At 51.0% G+C, this 17,655-nt stretch overlaps 1 protein-coding gene across 1 annotated transcript; it reads left to right on the forward strand.

Annotated features, from left to right (window-relative positions):
• Nucleotides 1-6,591: 6,591 nt before the first annotated feature.
• Nucleotides 6,592-10,053, forward strand: cycd4 (D type cyclin; the record flags this gene model as incomplete). Its single annotated transcript, XM_002950906.1, has 9 exons — nt 6,592-6,630; nt 6,718-6,956; nt 7,069-7,438; nt 7,617-7,688; nt 7,932-8,003; nt 8,301-8,436; nt 8,704-8,786; nt 9,224-9,607; nt 9,787-10,053. The coding sequence occupies 9 exons, from the start codon at nt 6,592-6,594 to the stop codon at nt 10,051-10,053; spliced, it is 1,662 nt and encodes a 553-aa protein (XP_002950952.1).
• Nucleotides 10,054-17,655: the final 7,602 nt, after the last annotated feature.

Genomic DNA, 17,655 nt, shown 5'->3' on the forward strand with positions numbered 1-17,655 from the left:
GCCCTCCTGGTAGGCTGTACTTTGCGACCAGACTTACTCTTCTGACCGCCTACTGGGACAAACTCTGCTTGCGACTCTGCAACATAGACTGGGCAGAGAGGGGTATACCTGTTGTACGTACGTATATGAATGGTGGTCTGTTTAATAATGCATGATCACATCAGTTTTGCTATCGTGCATGATTAAGGCCCAGCATGCGTTTGACCATATTTTAAGGGTACACGTGTCCCAATTTGGTTCTTGGTGCCTCCTGCTGGTACTTGGTTCTTGGCAAGCCAAGTAACACTGTCTCAGCAGTGCGTGTGAGCAAATTTGCAAACACTGCTCATACTAACATATGCGTCTGGTGGAATATGGGTGGTGGCCTACTGTTGGGGACGGCCCAGAAACTCGCTATAGAGCTGTAATTTGAGAGGTTAAGCTTAGCTGCCGTACAGTGGTGCGCAAGTGCCGTATAGACCGCACAGTGTTGTGCATCTGTGCAACCCTCCTGCGAAATTTTACAGGTGTCCTACGTGTAATGTACAGGAGTCCATTTTTCATACTTCATGGCCAGCCCAGCCTGGCTAAGAGTTACACCCGACTCAAACAGGATGAGACACGTTGCAGGATTAAGTTAACAGCAACTGTGTATATGTGAGGATTAGTTTTGCTGCTGGCATCTCAGGATGAGGATTGTGACACCAGCCGTAGGATTGGGGATGGGACCCTGGCTGGCAGGATGGGAAACCTGTCTCAAGGGATGGGATTAGCACCGGCCCTTAAGATGGGAGATGGGAGTCGGTCACCCCAGCCAGGATGGGAGGATGGCTGACCACTACCACCCCCCGGGATTGGGGGATTAGACCCTTTATGCAACCCGCAGCTTCTTCCAACAGCAGGGAACGGTTGCAGCCTTTTTTTGGTTGTCAGATATATTCTTGGCGGCAGCGGCAATCGTTTAATTTTGAGTCAGCAAATCCTCCTTTTGTTAGGGTTTGTTAGCGCGCCAATAAACTTTTCGCGGCTAACAAACAGACTTTTCAGTGGAAACACCCTGTTAGAGGGGAAAAGGGTCGCGTTGGGAACTTATTCCCAGGACAGTCCTTTTATTACATGATGTTGAAAAAAGGCATCGACGAGATGGTCCTGCTATTACTATTACTTGAACTATTCGTAAGGGACGCACAAGCTCCAGAAACCAAACCATTGAAAGGTCTAAATCAGCCTAAGGCCCATCTCCGACTCAGGAATGACAGGAAGTAAGAAAGGAAAAGCGAAAGCAAAGCGAAAAGGAAAACGCGCTTAATTCGGTGCCAGATATTTTACCAGATATCTGCGAGCCTGGAAACAAATGGAAGTATGGTGGGTGGAAGCTAATTTGTATCCCTGGACGGTTAGGTTATTCAATAGCATGCAGCCATGTCATTACGTGTCTGAGGGGCGATGCCATGTGGCGTGCGGATTTCTCGTACGCACTCGCCACTCCCCAAACACGTGCAATTCACCAATCACCACTGTCAAGCGCCTCGCGGGTTACGGCTGCTGCCAGATCCAGTGAGGTTAACGCCTAACGCCTAACGCCTAACGCCGGCTAACGGCCGCCAGCAACCCAGCCGTTGAAATCGCGTTGACACGACATGCCATCTCACAATGTAGGAATGAAAATCCTTCGAAAGATCTCGCTCATCTAAGGCCCACTTAGTCTCCCTGACGACAGCTGGCGACACACGGACTCACTTAGTAAAGAGTTGCTGGCCCCCGGTTATTGGCCCCCGGTTACTTGCCCCCGGTTACTGGCCGCCCCTTGGGTCCTCCTAGGAAAGGGCGGAGCATGTCCGAGAGGGGTTGGCCCTCCAATCCTGCGGGGCTGTCTGGGCAGTGGTACCCCGTGTCGTAAGCAGCACGACACATATAAGAAATGCGTTACGAAATCCGCTAAAGCGCTCCGCCCCAGCATCTTCAGGGGCCTTTTCAGCGGGCAGGAGCTGCACCCATCTTGTTCTCGCTACTCCTTACAATGTCTGGGTGTAAATAGCAGTGGTGTATGTGTGATGTATGTATGTGTGCGTGTGAGCTGCGCAACCCGTGTGATCAAATGCAATCCTGCAAAGATGTCCTAGGTAGCCGTAGCTGAGTAAATTGGTGCACAAAGCTTGCACGATGCCATTTCATGGTCTAAGTACGCCTGCGCTATGGCGTTTGCTAGGAACAGCGTTACAGCACGCGTCCGGATTGTAATATGGCGGAACAGGTACATGCATTGACTTCCTTGGGGTTGGGAAGTAAAGATCGGGTGCTGGTTTGAGGTACCGGCAGCTACACACGGGCAGGTCTTTTTTGGGGAGCATGTATTTTAGCTTTCGCAATAAAGTTTTTATTGCCTGGTGCCCGGACCCAAGGCGCTGATGAAGTGAGAAGCCCTTGCGCTTTCCGGCAGCAGGTCGGGAGCGCGACGGAGCCCCTTCCCAGTGTACGACTGCGTACGAATAATTTACTTATACTGGACACATGCCGGAGCTTGCGGTGGCGTTTACGTTTTGTTACCTCACCAGCACACACGCCATACACGCGGTGACGGTCGCATGGTGCTTGGCGTTACGTTAGACAATGATAAACCTTGTTACCGACCGTACAACACCTTAAGTAATGGGTACGCCGTTGCGCGGCGGCGGGGACCTCGCCCCTAAGAAAAATTGTCTTGCCAGTTTAACCAAACTTGGAGTCACCCTTTTACATATTGATCAATTGAATCAAGGTAAGCTCTGACCTCCAGGGATAGAAATTCAGCTCTTGCCGGTCGCCTGCCTTGCAGGTTCCTTGTCCGAGTTGATTAAAAACTGCTGCTGCACGCAGCACCAGCACCAGCCCTGCTTACACTGCCCTACCGCGAGGTTACCATACCCCGGTTAGCCAGCCAGTAACAGTGGGCTCTCCAAGCCGCGATTTGAGACGATGGAGTGGCAAAGACGTACATCCGCCCCGTAAGTTATGGGGAACCTTGGCTGACGTCAAGTTTAACAATCTATTCTTGTCCATGCATGACGGAGGAGCGGACCCAGAGAAAAGAAAACCGAGCAAGGGTAGCAAGGGCGAGTTGGGTAAAGGATTTTTGGGCTATTTGGATTGTTACAGAAATCCCGACTCGACTTGTTGCGGCATGCTTGTGATGAGCTGCTGTGCGTAGAGTCTATCGAGACTATTGCGTATAAAGGGAAATAAATGCAGGAGCTGTGTGCATCGGGATGTAGGTGAATCCCTTGAATTGTTTGGAACCTTTTTGCAGAGGAGGGCGGCGGTGAAGGGCGGCGAGGGTTTCGCGAGCGTAGCGTCCTGGAAGTCGCTCCGCCAGTCTCCGCAGCGTCGGCGAATCGCTCGACAGATTATTTGCCGGTAATCGTTTTCGCTCCCAAAGGCTTCCAGCAAGCATAAGCCGGACTCATAGCATAATCTTGTGGTATTTGCTTGCTTAAAGCTTTGCGCGCCAAAATGGAAACTATTTCGTCGCTTATCTCTCCGCACGTCAAAACAGAGACTTTTTGAGGCACTTGAGCCTTGTGCATAACCTTGATAACATTATGAATGCATGTCCTTTGCGGCTGACTACTTATCAGCAGCTTCTCCGCTTTGCTGCTTGTCCAATCGCTCGCCGCGTTTTTGCACATGTTAGTTGCTTGGTGCAACAAGTGTCCACGCTATTTCCGAGGAAACTGAACAATACGGTGGCATCCAAATAGATGCACCCACCTTAACGAACCATATCCTGGAATCTTAGTTCTACATACCTTTAAGTAAGCTCCAAGTCCAAGTGCACATTGGGTTTCGCTGCTGTCGTAAGTGTTATTACTCTTCTTGCCCGGCAGCAGGGCAAGATCATGCCTGCTGCTGACCTTACCTGACCTTACCTTCTCAGTTTTCCGTACATGTGCTGCATGACACATTACATGACCTTTCTACCTGATAGCCAGCTACGCCTCATGTCCTGGACCAACCCAAAAAATACGCATGTGCACTTGTGCATGCGACGCACATGCATGCGCGTGCACGATACATGTGCATGTAAGGACACGTATTCCCCCCCGGCTTGTGCATGGTGGCATGCCTAGACGATTGTGCGTGTGTCCGTAAAACAACAGTCTGGTATGTGCCAGGCACCTTTACGTAGCGCTACTGCTGTCCACAAAAGCGAATGCAGTTAGTTTCCTTTGCACCCATATGGCAATAAGGCCCATATGGCGGTCAAGTCATGGCCTAAATGCACGAATGGCGTGCAGGTAGTTGAAGGACGACGGATCAAGGACAGAAGAGAGCGCAGACACGCAGAGCAGTATTAGCACTTGAAGGCGTAGCACGTCTAGTGCTCAATCGAGCAGACGGTGTAACGCTTGTTTCATGCTTGTTCTTGCCTTACCGTGCCTGCCGTACCTGTCGTACGTATCTGTAATAAAGAACATCACTTAATCGCTGGGAACAAAGGACACAAGGAGGGGTACCGTTTATGTAACGAAAGGAAACCGCTAGGCAGACCTATTCCCTACCCACCCACCCACCCACCCACCCACCCACCCACCCACCCATTCTCGCTTCAGGTGCGTGCATCTACCGCGCGCCGCCCTCATTCCACGCAATCAACCTGGCCTGCACGTGCGCCCATTCGACCTTGCGTGCACACTTCCCTCCCGCATCACGCATCCTCCGTACACACACACACACACACACACATATCAAAAGGACCCTCCTCAAAGTGTACCTCACACACAAACTCCCCTTCTCGAACAGCCCGCCCGGTCCAGCATGGCAGCCGCTATAAATGGCCAGGTGGTAATGGCGTTCAGCTGTCGTACGTCATACTGACTGATGCATGCCACAATGGAACATCGCCTACTCAAGACACAAGTGCGGCGTCACAATTAACTGGTTGGTTGGTTTAGGGGTAGTGGATCCGTGGGGTCCGTGGGGTCCGTGGGGTGCGAGATGTGCGAGATGTGCGTGATGTGCGTGACGTGCGTGACGTGCGTGATGTGCGTGACGTGCGTGATGTGCGTGACGTGCGTGAGGTGCGTGACGTGCGTGATGTGCGTGAGGTGCGTGATGTGCGTGCTCTAGTAAGCTCTTGATGGCTTTGGATGTGGATGCGTTCACATCGCCGTAGTGGTTCGCATTATTACCGTAGTGGTTTTGGCAGTTTTGGCAGCAGCCAGTTAGCTTTATCAGACACTGACAGAATACAGCGAAGACCGATTAAACATGTAAGAGTACGGAATTTAAATTAAGATCTCAGCGGTGATGGTCAAATTCCCCCAGCTTCGTTTGGTTATGGCATGTGTCTAAAGTTACGGCGTTTTAAGTCCCGAAGGCCATTGGAATAACTTGTTAAAGCAAAAAAAGGAATAGTAATACGTTGATGCGATTTAAAGCAACGAAAAAACGAAAATGCTCGTGCATGCTGGGCCCGGCAAAGCTTCCAGTCTAGGCTATAATGCACTCGAGGCAAGGTCTTCGTGCCCCTGAAGCAAGCGTAGACAATGCTTTATAATGCGCAACGAATACTGAAAAAGTGCAAATTACTGCAAGAGTTGGACGGAAGCTGTAAATGCGCTAGCAAAAGGGAAAACGCATCTTCGTCTGACTTCGCCATCCAGCGCAGTACACGTTGCTTGAATTCTTAAGCTTGGGTTATTCTTTTATTTCAGGTGTCAAGATGCACAACTAAGGAGAATTTTTCATTAACTTGTCGCTCCTGGGCATTGCATATAATTTTCCGTACTCCTCAAAAATTTTCTCGTGCAAGATGCGTGTTTAAGGGCATATCCTAAATAGCACAACACTGTCCCACTTGGCCTGTTTTACGCAAAACTTTTAAGGATCATTTGCCTTGCAAAATGACAGCTATTACTGCTGGGCCATGGCGTTAGCATGACCTGCGCTTTCCCCGGAAGCTATGTCTTGACGGTACTAAATGTATGGTACGGGTTTCCATTGCGTGTTAGTTCTCTGGAGGGTTAGGAGGCCTTACCATCCCCTTAGCAAAAAAAGATGATATGTGTCTGCAAACGTATCTACATTTCCGAGCTCGTGGCATTAATCCATATCTACTTCGAGCTATGACTCGCCTCGATAACGTGCAAAACGATCATTTCCTATGCACCTTGGTATCCGCAAAAACATAATCACGCAAAAGTTGAAGATGTGCCTCGGACTCTGAATTAGTGGGATGGCTGTGTCGAAGACGTCATCGAGGTTTTCGACGGCATGGCTTATATGGATTGATATGAAAGGGGGGGACTGCACGTAACGGCCAAGATGTCCGCTTTGATATTCAAATCCATAAGAGGGGTAATTTAAGTCCTGACCTGTGCCGGCTTCTAGCCGTCGCGCTGTACGACATGCCGTAAGGAAACGGCGGCCGCATTGTAGAGGGACCCAAATTACAACTAGAGCTCTGATTTATGGAAATTAAAGGCAAGCTTTTAGGCTGGTACTGAAGCTCGTAATAACATCGACGGCTGCCTTGCGGGTGGCCAAATCCGGAACACCTCTTAAGCAGTTTTCTCCACTTCCTATGCTCTAAAAAATTCTCAGTATTATTTTCTCATTTTAATAAACGATCTCATGTCAAGATTGCAGTATGTCGTCGAGAGCGGGGCTCAGGTGCGCGGGCTGCTTGCGCTTTCCTTGCAGCTTGAATCTGGACAAGACATATCAAAGTTCATATTGACGTTTTTGTTTACCTGGCAGGATGGACCGCCAGCTTGGACTTTTTACGAGTCGACCACTTCGCCTACCTGCACCTTGGAGGACGACTGGTGCATTTCGTCCAGCAATGATGGCCTTGAATGCAGCGAGGATATGCCTTATGAAGATGCTGAAACCTTGGTTGAAGCTCCCGATACTACCTGCTGTCAGCGTCTGGGCAGCGCGCAACCGAGCAGCTTGCCGGGAGCAGACACATACGTCCCTGTGGGCGCCCTGATCAGGTAAAATCGGAACGCTTGGCTATCACATTAAAATCAAATTTCCTATGCTCCTCTTTACTGCCTTTTCAACGCGAAAGTAAATTTTGCCTTGCATGTGACCCTTCACCCGCAGAGCGGACCTTGGAACGCAGCAAGAAGTCTACGCTAGCGATACACAATTTCTTCTCAGATCAGTATTTGCAGCGCCGAGACAATCCAGAAGCTGTCCGTGGGCGGCCGACACTACCTTCCATTCGTCCGCATCCCCGCATGGCCGTGTTGGCCCTACAGACCGGGGGGACCCGAGAGCGGCCGCATGGACATATCAGCACACGGAAGCCGAACGAATTTACGGCGGCTGGCCTGAAAGTACTCTTGGCGACCGAAGACTGCTGGTGGCATGGATGATGGAGTTGAAGAATGCAGCACAATTGCAACGGGAGACACTTTTCCTCGCAATTTCGTTGCTAGACCGTTTCGTCGCAGCAAGCTCGGGATATTCGGTAAGATGCTGACGTTGAGGCTGATGGCTGATGGGAAGATCGAGTGTGTAGCTGGAGCGATGGTTTAGGCGAGTGAGACCAGGCCAGCTTGGCGGCCTTTTAACTAAATGTTTTTTTACTGAACGAGCCGCCTCTTATGCTCATGTGCCGTACACGAACATGCACACTCTTGTCGCAGGTCGACCGCCCAGAGCGGATGTTGCAGCTTCTGGCAATGGCTTGCGTGTCGGTCGCCATGAAGTTTGAGGAGGTACGGCGGATGGGGCTATACTGGGTTCAGGATGGCGTGGCGCAGACGCGGTGTGCCGAGCTTGCATGGGGAAGTGTGGGTACACCTGGGCTGTGACCTTGCCTTGTGCAAGGTGGCGGTATGCATCAATGGATGGATGACGCGTAGCTGGCTGATGGTAGTTGGATAGTGGGAATGACCTAACTGTTCGACTGGAGCTCTCCTTACTCCTATACGGTTTCAAAATAATGAAATACTTTGCAGGTCGCGCCGCTCCACAGTACAGAGCTTGTGCGTCTTGCTGTGGATCAAACAACTGGCATGCCTCTTTACCAGGTACGGCAGATCCGGTAAAAAAGTTAGAAGCCCTTGCCGTATAGCGTTTCAATGGCTGAAGCGTTTGAAGGGAATCCTTCCAAAACTCTATCCTGGAAATTTGCTGAAATTGATGGGCTTTAGTATCCCCGGTTTTTAGACCTCCGATGCGTTTTTTATGGTCGGCACGTTTGCATTCTTTACAGCTTCATGATCACTTCGATGGCGTTTCGATGCTATGCATTTGTCATGTCTCAAAAGTCCCGTGCCGAAACCAACAACCCACCAACGGCCAACTGCCAACCGATGTGCTTGCAGTGCTCGGACCTGGGTCGGATGGAGTGGCGACTGCTGTGGATGCTGGACTGGCGAACACGGGTTCCGACGTCCCTCACATTTCTGCAGCATTTTCTGCTCTGCTACTGCTACTGCAGCTGCAGCAACACAAAGTGCAGTAGCCGTAACGACTGGCTACAGGCTGCTTCCGTTATAACGGAGGGCTCCAACAACCAGTCGGCCGGCAGCAGCAGCAGCAGCAACACCAGCGGCAGCACCAGCGGCGCCGGCGGCAGCAGCGGCACCGGCGGAAAGCTGCGGCCTGGGACTCACGTCCCTGGTACTGGTATTGGCTCTGTTACGGCGAACCTTGGACCCGGTGATTTACATCTACCCGAGGGCAATGCCGCGGCTGGCGGCGGCGCACCATCCGCTGCTGCTGTAGCTTGTGGGCTGCCCCAATCGGAGACCGTTGACCACCTTGTTGACCACTATGCCGACTTGGAGGTCTGGGCGAATCGCATCCTGGTACGAATTCGGGAGGGACTTTATATCATTTTTGTTTTGGAATGGCAGCATGAAACATCTTGCATGCTTAAAGCACAAATCAGTTGTGTTGATAATGGAGAAACGGATCGCTGTTGCGACTATGGAGCAGAAGGGTGTTGAGGGTTCGCGAGCCTCGCTGCCTTGCACTGCCATGCTGGACAAAGCAGGAAATTGCGACACGGAGGGGGTTTGCCCGTCATGCACACCACCACATCCCCACCGCATCACCACCACAAAACCCCCCGCCTTTCCATTCCTTATCCTACGATACGTCCCTGCCTGCCTGCGTCTGCCTGCATCTGCCTGCCTGCCTGCCTTTCTCCAAGTCCTACTTTTCTCTTAAGCGCATATCAACACGCACATCAACACATTCACCCACCCCTGCAATACGGACGGACGGATGTATCCACGCACAGGAAGTGGCGCTCCTTCACCACTGTGATTTGCTTCACTGTCAGAGCACTGTCGCAATGGCATGTCTTGCGCTAGCGGAGCAGGCCACCGTCGCCGCCATGGCAGCGGAGTCGCCGGTGTTGACAGCAACATTGGCTCACACGGCGGACCCGCACACCTCGCTGCCGTCTGCACCATCGCCGCCATCATCGCCTCCGCCGCCATCATCACCTCCGCCGCCAGCGCCGGCTTCATCGAACGGTGGCTGCCCCGGAGCGACGGCTGTCGCCGCCAGGGAACATGGCTTTTGTTGCCTGATTGCCGTACAGGCGGTAACGGGTCTACCCATTGAGGAGCTCGCGCCCAATTTGTCGTCCTGCATCGCCTTGCTGAAGCACATTTGGGTGGTGGAGAATGAAAACTTGCTACTTCAGCAGCACCAGCAGCGGCCCCATCAGTAGAAGCAGCGGGAGGCGCCGAAACAGCCGCCACCGCCGAGCGCCAGGGGCAGGGGCAGGGGCACCAGTAGCAGCCGTAGCCAGTGCTGCCAAGCGACACGGCCCTTGTGGCGGCCTCCTGCCGCCAGCCGCTACGCTTCCCATCAGCTGCCTCCGCCATACCTGCAACAGCTCTCGCAGTCGGAGGCGTGCAGGCGCGCAGGCGCGCAGGCACAGGCGCAGGCGCGCAGGCGCAGTCGCAGGCGCAGGCGCAGCAACGGCTGCGACAGCAGTGTAATGGCGTGCAGCTGTTACTGGTGTGGCATCTTGAAGCGAATATCGGGTACGTCCATATTCGCCCATGTCCCATTCCAACGGAAACGTCACCATCTGAATACGAGGGTGGTGTGGGGTGAGGACAATGCTGGAAGTGAGGAACCCGTGGGTCACGGGGATCAAGCCAACGGATAATGACATGAACACAGCACAGCGCACACGACAACACCGCTGTGCTAAGGTGTTGTGTCTGCGATGAAAGCGCAACACCTTTGCCGGGCCCCCTGTTGGATGCCCTTTATTTTTTGGCGGGGGGCCCCCACGGCCAGGACAGCTTCGATTGGGCGACCGCCCTCCATCCTCGCTTAGCTGCTGGCTGGCTGGCTTGCATGACGGCGTGCGTGTGTATGCACGGCGGCGGCGAATGCACGGGGCTCGCCTCATGCCCTGAAGAGGATGGCACATGGCCTTCTTCTTGTAAGATGCTGTTTTGGTACACTTGTCGTACGCCGTACTTTTACACTTCATCTTCTGTCCAGATAGACCGGACAATCGATGTCAGTGTGCAGCAGAGGCCTCACATCGGTGGGGCCCTTAACAGCGCTGCGTCGTGACCTGCATGTATCGAATATGCTGGCAAGGAAGGACAGTTAGTTGGCCGGCAAGGGATAGTTAGTTAGTTAGTAAGTTCGTTGGGTCTTCTTAGGTCTTGCCTTGCCTTAGCATATGGGTAGTCCTTGCCGCCCTACGCATCCCCAGGACCGCAGGTCTTAGTCAGATTGCGAGTCCCTGCTTCAAGTGCGTGCGTATGTATGTATGTATGTATGCGTGTATTATGGATGTATGGATGTACGGATGTATGGATATGCAATCAAATACAGTAGTTATCTACGTCCGTCAGGGCACGCTGCACGGTTTCTCGTCTTACCCGGCAGCTTTCCCCCGCTGGCTGTCATTACCAATATTAAAATTTGGGCGGGCGGGCGGGCGGGCGGGCGGTGGGTTTGTTCATGGGATGGTTGGATGATGATTAATTTTTTCATCGGCTTTGTTGATATGCTGGATCGAAAAGGAAATGTTGGTTCCGAACGGTTAAAGTGAAGATTTTGAGCTGCCTAAATAGAAAAAAAACAGCAGCCGCGAACCGAAGATGACCAGTGAAAGATGTGGTGTCATGTGAAGTGATGTGACTCGCGATTTAAGGTTGTTTTTCCCAAATGGGATTAAGCCTCCGATGCTAGGTCTTGATAATGGGCCGCTGGTGGCTTACTTTGCCAGATTCATTATTCTCCCTTCATCGCCGCGCTTGCTTACGTTCCCATCGCATAAGTGTTGCCCACCCCCTCCCTTTGCGTCTGTATATCTGTCTGGATGCTTGTCTGTCTGTCTGTCTGTCTGTCTGTCTGGATGCTTGTCTGTCTGTCTGTCTGTCTCTCAAGGAAATGGTACGTCCTAGCGCGCGGGACAGTATGTCGTCCTTTAGCGTTGGAGTTCATTACCTTGCTCTGAAAGGTCACAGCCGATGTTGTCATTGATGGATAAGTTCGGGTTAGTTGTACGGGTTCCTTTTTGGTCACGTTTTGGAGTGGTATTGCCATTTTCGGGGAACCTTCAAGGTTGTACAAATTGAGGAATTCAGCAACAAAGCCATACAATTCTTGTCTGGGCCGGAGCAACGCGATAGAAAAATCAGTCAGGTCAGACAGTTGATCAAGAGCCGTTTTTTGGTTGTGTGCGATGACCACTTGCAACATCGCATCTTGTCGCATCGCACATTGCGTATGTGACTATCGCGATTCACCATACCTCCAACGGTGTGGAGAAGCGAGCGTGCAAAGAGGATTTGATCCGGATTGGCACTGGAAGGGGTGGCCAGGGGTGCTGCCGTTACGCGACGATTGCCTCTGTGTGTGTGTGTGTGTGTGTGTGTGTGTGTGTGTGTGTGTGTATGCGTGTGTGTGTGTATGCGTGTGCGTGTGCGTGTGCGTGATGTTGCAATGACGACGGCAGAGATGGCGGCATGTTGTGGCGTGCTGCGTTGCCAACGTCGCCCCAAGGATCATGTCGTACGATTGTGTGTGTGCAGTGTGTGTGTATTTGTGTGTGCCGTACATGGAACTGATCTGTGACGGCAGCTACTGGCGGCTGTGGGGTGTGGGTAGGGGCCCTCGTATCGGCAGTAGCGGATTGCGGCTGGTCGGTGCCTTGCCTAAGGGAGTTTGGATAGGTAATGACGATGATCGAGCCCGTTACGTATATACGGCATGTTTGAGGCTAGAAAACGTTAGAAGGCGCTTGCAGCTGCTATTGTGGCTGCTAGGAATTCCAGTCTTGGCTGTTTGCGTCGGAGCACAAAAGGCATTATTAACAAAGAAGTGGGGAGAGCAGCAGCAGGAAGTGTGCGATGGAGAAGGAAGGAATGGGAAGAGAGCTGTGCAGGCAAGTTGTCGGCAGGAGTAGAGTAGGTGCCGCTGGTCAGAGCTTTTGGTACGTCATGTTGTTAGCGAGGTTAGCTGTTGGTCGGTATTGGTTAGTGTGTTTACAAGTAGGGGCTTTCCCCCCCGGCTGCCGCGGCAGCCGCCAGCACGCCAGGCATATGCACTGGGTGCACCGGATTTCCCAGCAGGTTCTTTTTTCTCTTGGGTGACTTAGACTGACAAGCAAAAACGAGTGAGACAAACCTAATTAAGACACAATGGGTCGAAGAAGGAGACTCCAACCGGCTGGATGACAATTGCAAGCGGCTTTTCCCCGCAAAGGGTGTTCTTGACGATTATAGGACAGGATTAGAAGGTCAAGTACTTGTTAGCTGGTTTTTTGCGGCGCAATTTCAGTGTCTAAAATGTCTTTGCAGATGTTGTAGGTTGGTTGCCGTTGTGTCTGCGCACACATCACAACTTGCAATATCGTTTTCTGCTTCCGCTGCTGTTTGTTGCTGCAGGGATGCGTTTATACCTCATACTATCTTTTACCGCGATTCGTACGTATTGTACTAGCGAGGGCTACCAATCAGGGGCCGCCCTAGGTAGATGAAGTAGCAGTAGCATCATAAGCGTTCTTGCTCTCGCTTTTTTGTTTGTGTTAGTGATGGATGGAGGCCGGGCGTATGGTCGAGTGGCCGAGCAGACAGAGCAGGCAGTGTAGGTATATATCGATTTAGCTATATAGCTATAGAACTGCTGTACATCCTGAGTTTGATTAGGTCAGGCTAGTCAGAGGGGCGGCAAGTATGTAGGCCTAGCTAGGCAGGTAGGCAGGTAGGCAGGTAGGTAGATTATTATTATCAGGTATATGTAGGTAGGTGCTTATTACTTGTGATGCGTGTGCTTTTGCCACACATTGAGTCGTGTTAAGCTCGCTTACAAGGTGTAACCAGCAAAAGCCCATGCGAGCCACAGGAGGAGGCCCTATGATGGTCAGGAGAATAGAAGCGCGCTTAGGGTTTTAGAAGCGCTCTTTGCCTGGTGTTACACGCGATCGATTAAAAGGCAGAACGGGCGGTAAGGGCACACGCCTGTATATGCATAGGCGAAGTTAGGCAGCGCATCCATCCTGCGCAGGATGTTATGTGTCATAACATGGTCGTCAAGCAGAGCTTAGCGGCGTCGGAAATGACATATAGATGCGCTTATCGCAATATTATTATCATCGTGTATAGCTATAAAATCCAAGAAGTGTGCGCGTGTATAGCTATAAAATCCAAGAAGCGTGCGCGGTTGTGCGTTAGCTAGCAGTGGTGTTTCGGGCGGAAGGTGTTCAGGGGGATGAGGGAACACTACTAGATCATGCTCTGCCTGATCGCCAAATTTTCTGCCCCTACACCTTATTCTCGGAGTTGCGTTTTTTGAAGTTTTCCTCCGGTTTCGTTTTTGGGTGGACACGCGTTTAAGTTTAGGCCACATGTATCATCGATCCATCGCCGCTCCGCTCGGCGCTATAATACGTTTATAGCATACGTATTATAGCATAAGTATATAGCATACGTATTATAGCATACGGCATATGCCGACGCACTTCTCAGCAGCCGGTCGATTGTTGCCGCGCATCATGCAAGCACAAGTATCATCTAAAGCACGTAGAAATATAAACATAATCAGAAGAGTATGTTAATAAAAAAATTGTTACGCCTTGTGCTGTGCGCTTCCCGCCGCATATTATCCTGCGTTTTCCTTCGTTCCCTGTACCCGAGCCTGCAGGTTAGGGTACAGTATCTACGTGGATACTGCGTGGGGTACCGCCGTAGCGCTCGAGTGATATGAGGACATAGCAGCATGGGATTGTTATCGAGAGTAGAACTCGTGTTTATGTACTACTTATTTTCAAGTAATTGGCTTTTATTTGCGCACATCACCACGCATCTCCGTCGCCTCTCAATGCAAACCAGCAAGGAGGGCTTATTTTCTCCTCGGCGCGTCTCACAATCGATGGATCGGTAGGCAGTTTTACGTGCAACACGTACACGACCAGCCATAATCATCCACACAATACATGCCCCCATCTCCCCCATCTATTTGGAGTTACGGAGTCGTTGGCGAATTTTCCCTGGCTGGATGGACTAAAATTAATCTACAGGCGCCTTTTACTTTAATTGTGGCGCCCTTTATTATTTAAACACAAACGTTTCGTTTTATTCGAGTAAAGGTGTTTAATCATCCCCTTGAGCATAACAGCATGGATACGTTAAGGGTGTGCAGGGTAGCCGCCGCGTACCCGCCGCGTGCGCACTGAACAGAGGCTGACAAACTCTGTCGTTTCGCTGTACACTCGTGCACCGGGTCGTGCCCTAGCTGTTGTGCTGCTGTGCGGGGTGCTGAAGCAAAGTGATGTTCGACCGAGCCTTGGTGCCTGAGGACTGGATACGAATGGGATGTACTCGATGGATGTGAGGATGTCCCCGATCGATTTCACATAGCAAAACGCAAGCATACCTAGTTATCTTTATAATATCAATCCATGAATACGTACCTACAACGTACCTACATACGTACCTACATACGTACCTACATAAGTCATATCCCCCATTCCTGTTACAGGCATGAAGTCCAATCGAATGCGTGTTCTTCAGGCCTGGTCTCATCATTTGTCAATGTGCGGTGCGAGTTTCCTGCAGCAGCTGCTGCGGCTTTATCTCATACCATGGTTCTTGTTAGGTATGTATGTCACAGATGCCTGAGTATGTGTTCTGCGCACACCATACCTCGTAACCTTTTTATGGGTTTAGGTAATCATGCGCGACCTTAGGCTATCCCTAGGCAATCTTCGGCGATTCTCCCGCCTGGTGGCTGTCCTTGTTGATGTTGTTACAGAGTGGGAGACTTCTGAGCCGATGTTTGCATGCACACACATTTGGGTTGTCGTATATCTCGGACTGAACACCCTACAGCACCATCCACCATTACCACACTGTACTACACCATACGAACTGCAAGTCCATGGCGGTTGATTCTGCCTCCTAGAATCCCTCCCCTCATCCTTTCATGATCACCTCATCCTCATCCTCCGTAGAGACAGAGAGTTCAGCACTGAACTCCGGACCTGATACCGCAAATCGCAGCAGTTTCCTGGGTAGACCTAACCTAACCTGGTTGTATATTGAATGTTAGCCTATGTTATCATCCTGCAAGAACGCTAGATGCGTCAAACTTAGTTTTGTTGGATTATAGTTACGTACTGGATTACCATGTGGCTGTATGTATGTATGTAGCACAGGAGGTGAAGATACGCTAGGAGGGTACATGTTTGCACTTCAATGATTTGATGTTGTTAGCAAGCAGATTGCTACAAGGAAGCGACGACAATGTTTATGCAGGTATATGGAGTGTATATTTGTGCATGTGTATGTATATCTATGTATGTGCACATATGTATATGTGTGTTGTATACATGTGCTGTCACGATGTGTATGTGTGTATGTGTTCACATGTATGTGCATGTGTGTGCGAGAGAGGGTGTGTGTATATGTGCAGTGTATGTGTACGTATATGTTACACATTGATCCGGGCCTGACGCTGGCCAGGGACACCCCGTCGTGCCCCAACGGGAACGACTGCCGAAACACTTTCCCCCTAGCGGGAGGAGAGGGGTGTGAGCGCGGGGCCACATTCCCCTCCTGCTCGATCGAGGGCGCGCAACCCTGTATGTGTAAGCGGTTACTTGATTAGATGTTAAATGCAACGGTATCTAATCTACTAGCACTGACCCTTACTGACGCATTCCAGCCTCTATCTGATGGCCCGGTGACCGGTCATTAATGGTAATGGAATCTTCCTCCTGGTTCCGGAGCACACCTATCCTGCAGTGTAAGGGCCCTTGGCAGCTGCAGCTGGTCTCCCCGCTTCCCGCCTCAATCATTCCAAGCACGGTCAGCAAGCACGTCAGAATCGGCAGAGCCATGACAATACAGTTTTAAGGGAGACAGGAGCACGGAACCTTTTCTGGTTCCGGAGCACACCTATCCTGATATGATGTGATATGAGATGGTGACCTACCCTGAACTGTGATGGCGAAAACCTGGAATCAAGTCCTGTATTATGCTCATTGAAGCATTCAGACCAGAGCCCAGAAGATCAATCAATCCAGTGGTGGGTACCGGCAGCCCCTGCTGCCTTATTACTTTGTGAGCAATCGTGAAGCTCGGCACGACAGCGATGGATGCTCACGTACAGAGCATTTTTTACAGGCGTTCTCGACCAGAAACGAGATGATAAACAGGACTACAGACACAGGCACAATAGTGTAATGGCAAAGTCGACCCTTGAAGAGGGATCGATGTACGACTTGTGGATCCCGCCTGCTTGCAATCGACAGCTCATAGGGCCCAAAGTTGGACAGTTCTTCCTTGTAAAGACAATGTGGATGGACGTGTTGCCCACATGATCTTCATACACTTCATACCCTTCATCAGAATTTGGCAGTTAGAAAATGGCCACAGGCGGCTGACATCATGCAAAAGTTGTACTACTGGCCGTACTGCGGCATTAGCATTTCACATCATGAAGTACCAGATACACATTTGCGATTCCCAGTGCTATCAAATGAACTGTAGGACGGTGCCATGTGCGTGACGTTGCATGCACACATTAAATTTGGTTATGAGTTTGGAACATCGTCTGGGCTGGCTCTGCTGGCTTTGGGAAATCTATCTAGGTTGGACTGGGCTGGTGCTGCTGGGTTGGTATGAGGTCTGTGAACGAACAGCTCCCTGTGAACAGGCTGTGGACGAACTAAACATGAAATATGACCCACCCTCTGCCCACTAAATCCGTGGGCACAGCTGTCATGGAATTTTTATGTCATTTTCATCTCTTAGGCCGATCAGAGGACGGTCCTCGTGTTAAGCTGGTGGAAACGTTAAGGAAATCCGAGTAAACGTTGTTGGAACCACGCAGTTCATAGTACAAGCATACGGCGGGGTTTTACGCATCAACCTAGGTGTACGCCAGGCTGACATCGAGCCCGTGAATATGAGGTCTGTGATGGAGATAGATGATCAGCGCGGACTTGCGCAGATCGTACACAACATCTGGATGAGACAACGCACGTTGAAGTAAGCATGACTCATGGGGTCGCTTATTCCAGTTACTGTTTTTTATCGCAATTGGGGCTTGTAATCCTTTATTCTTTTTCCTTATTTGTTCTTTCTTTCCTTTGGCTACGCTGGAACTCGCGGTCCATGGCTCGTCTGGGCCTTACGAGCTCTCGCGAGCTTGTAACATAACGTATTTGATAGCAGGTTAATATAA

Source organism: Volvox carteri (assembly GCF_000143455.1).
Source record: "Volvox carteri f. nagariensis unplaced genomic scaffold VOLCAscaffold_21, whole genome shotgun sequence".
Classification (NCBI taxonomy): Eukaryota; Viridiplantae; Chlorophyta; class Chlorophyceae; order Chlamydomonadales; family Volvocaceae; genus Volvox; species Volvox carteri.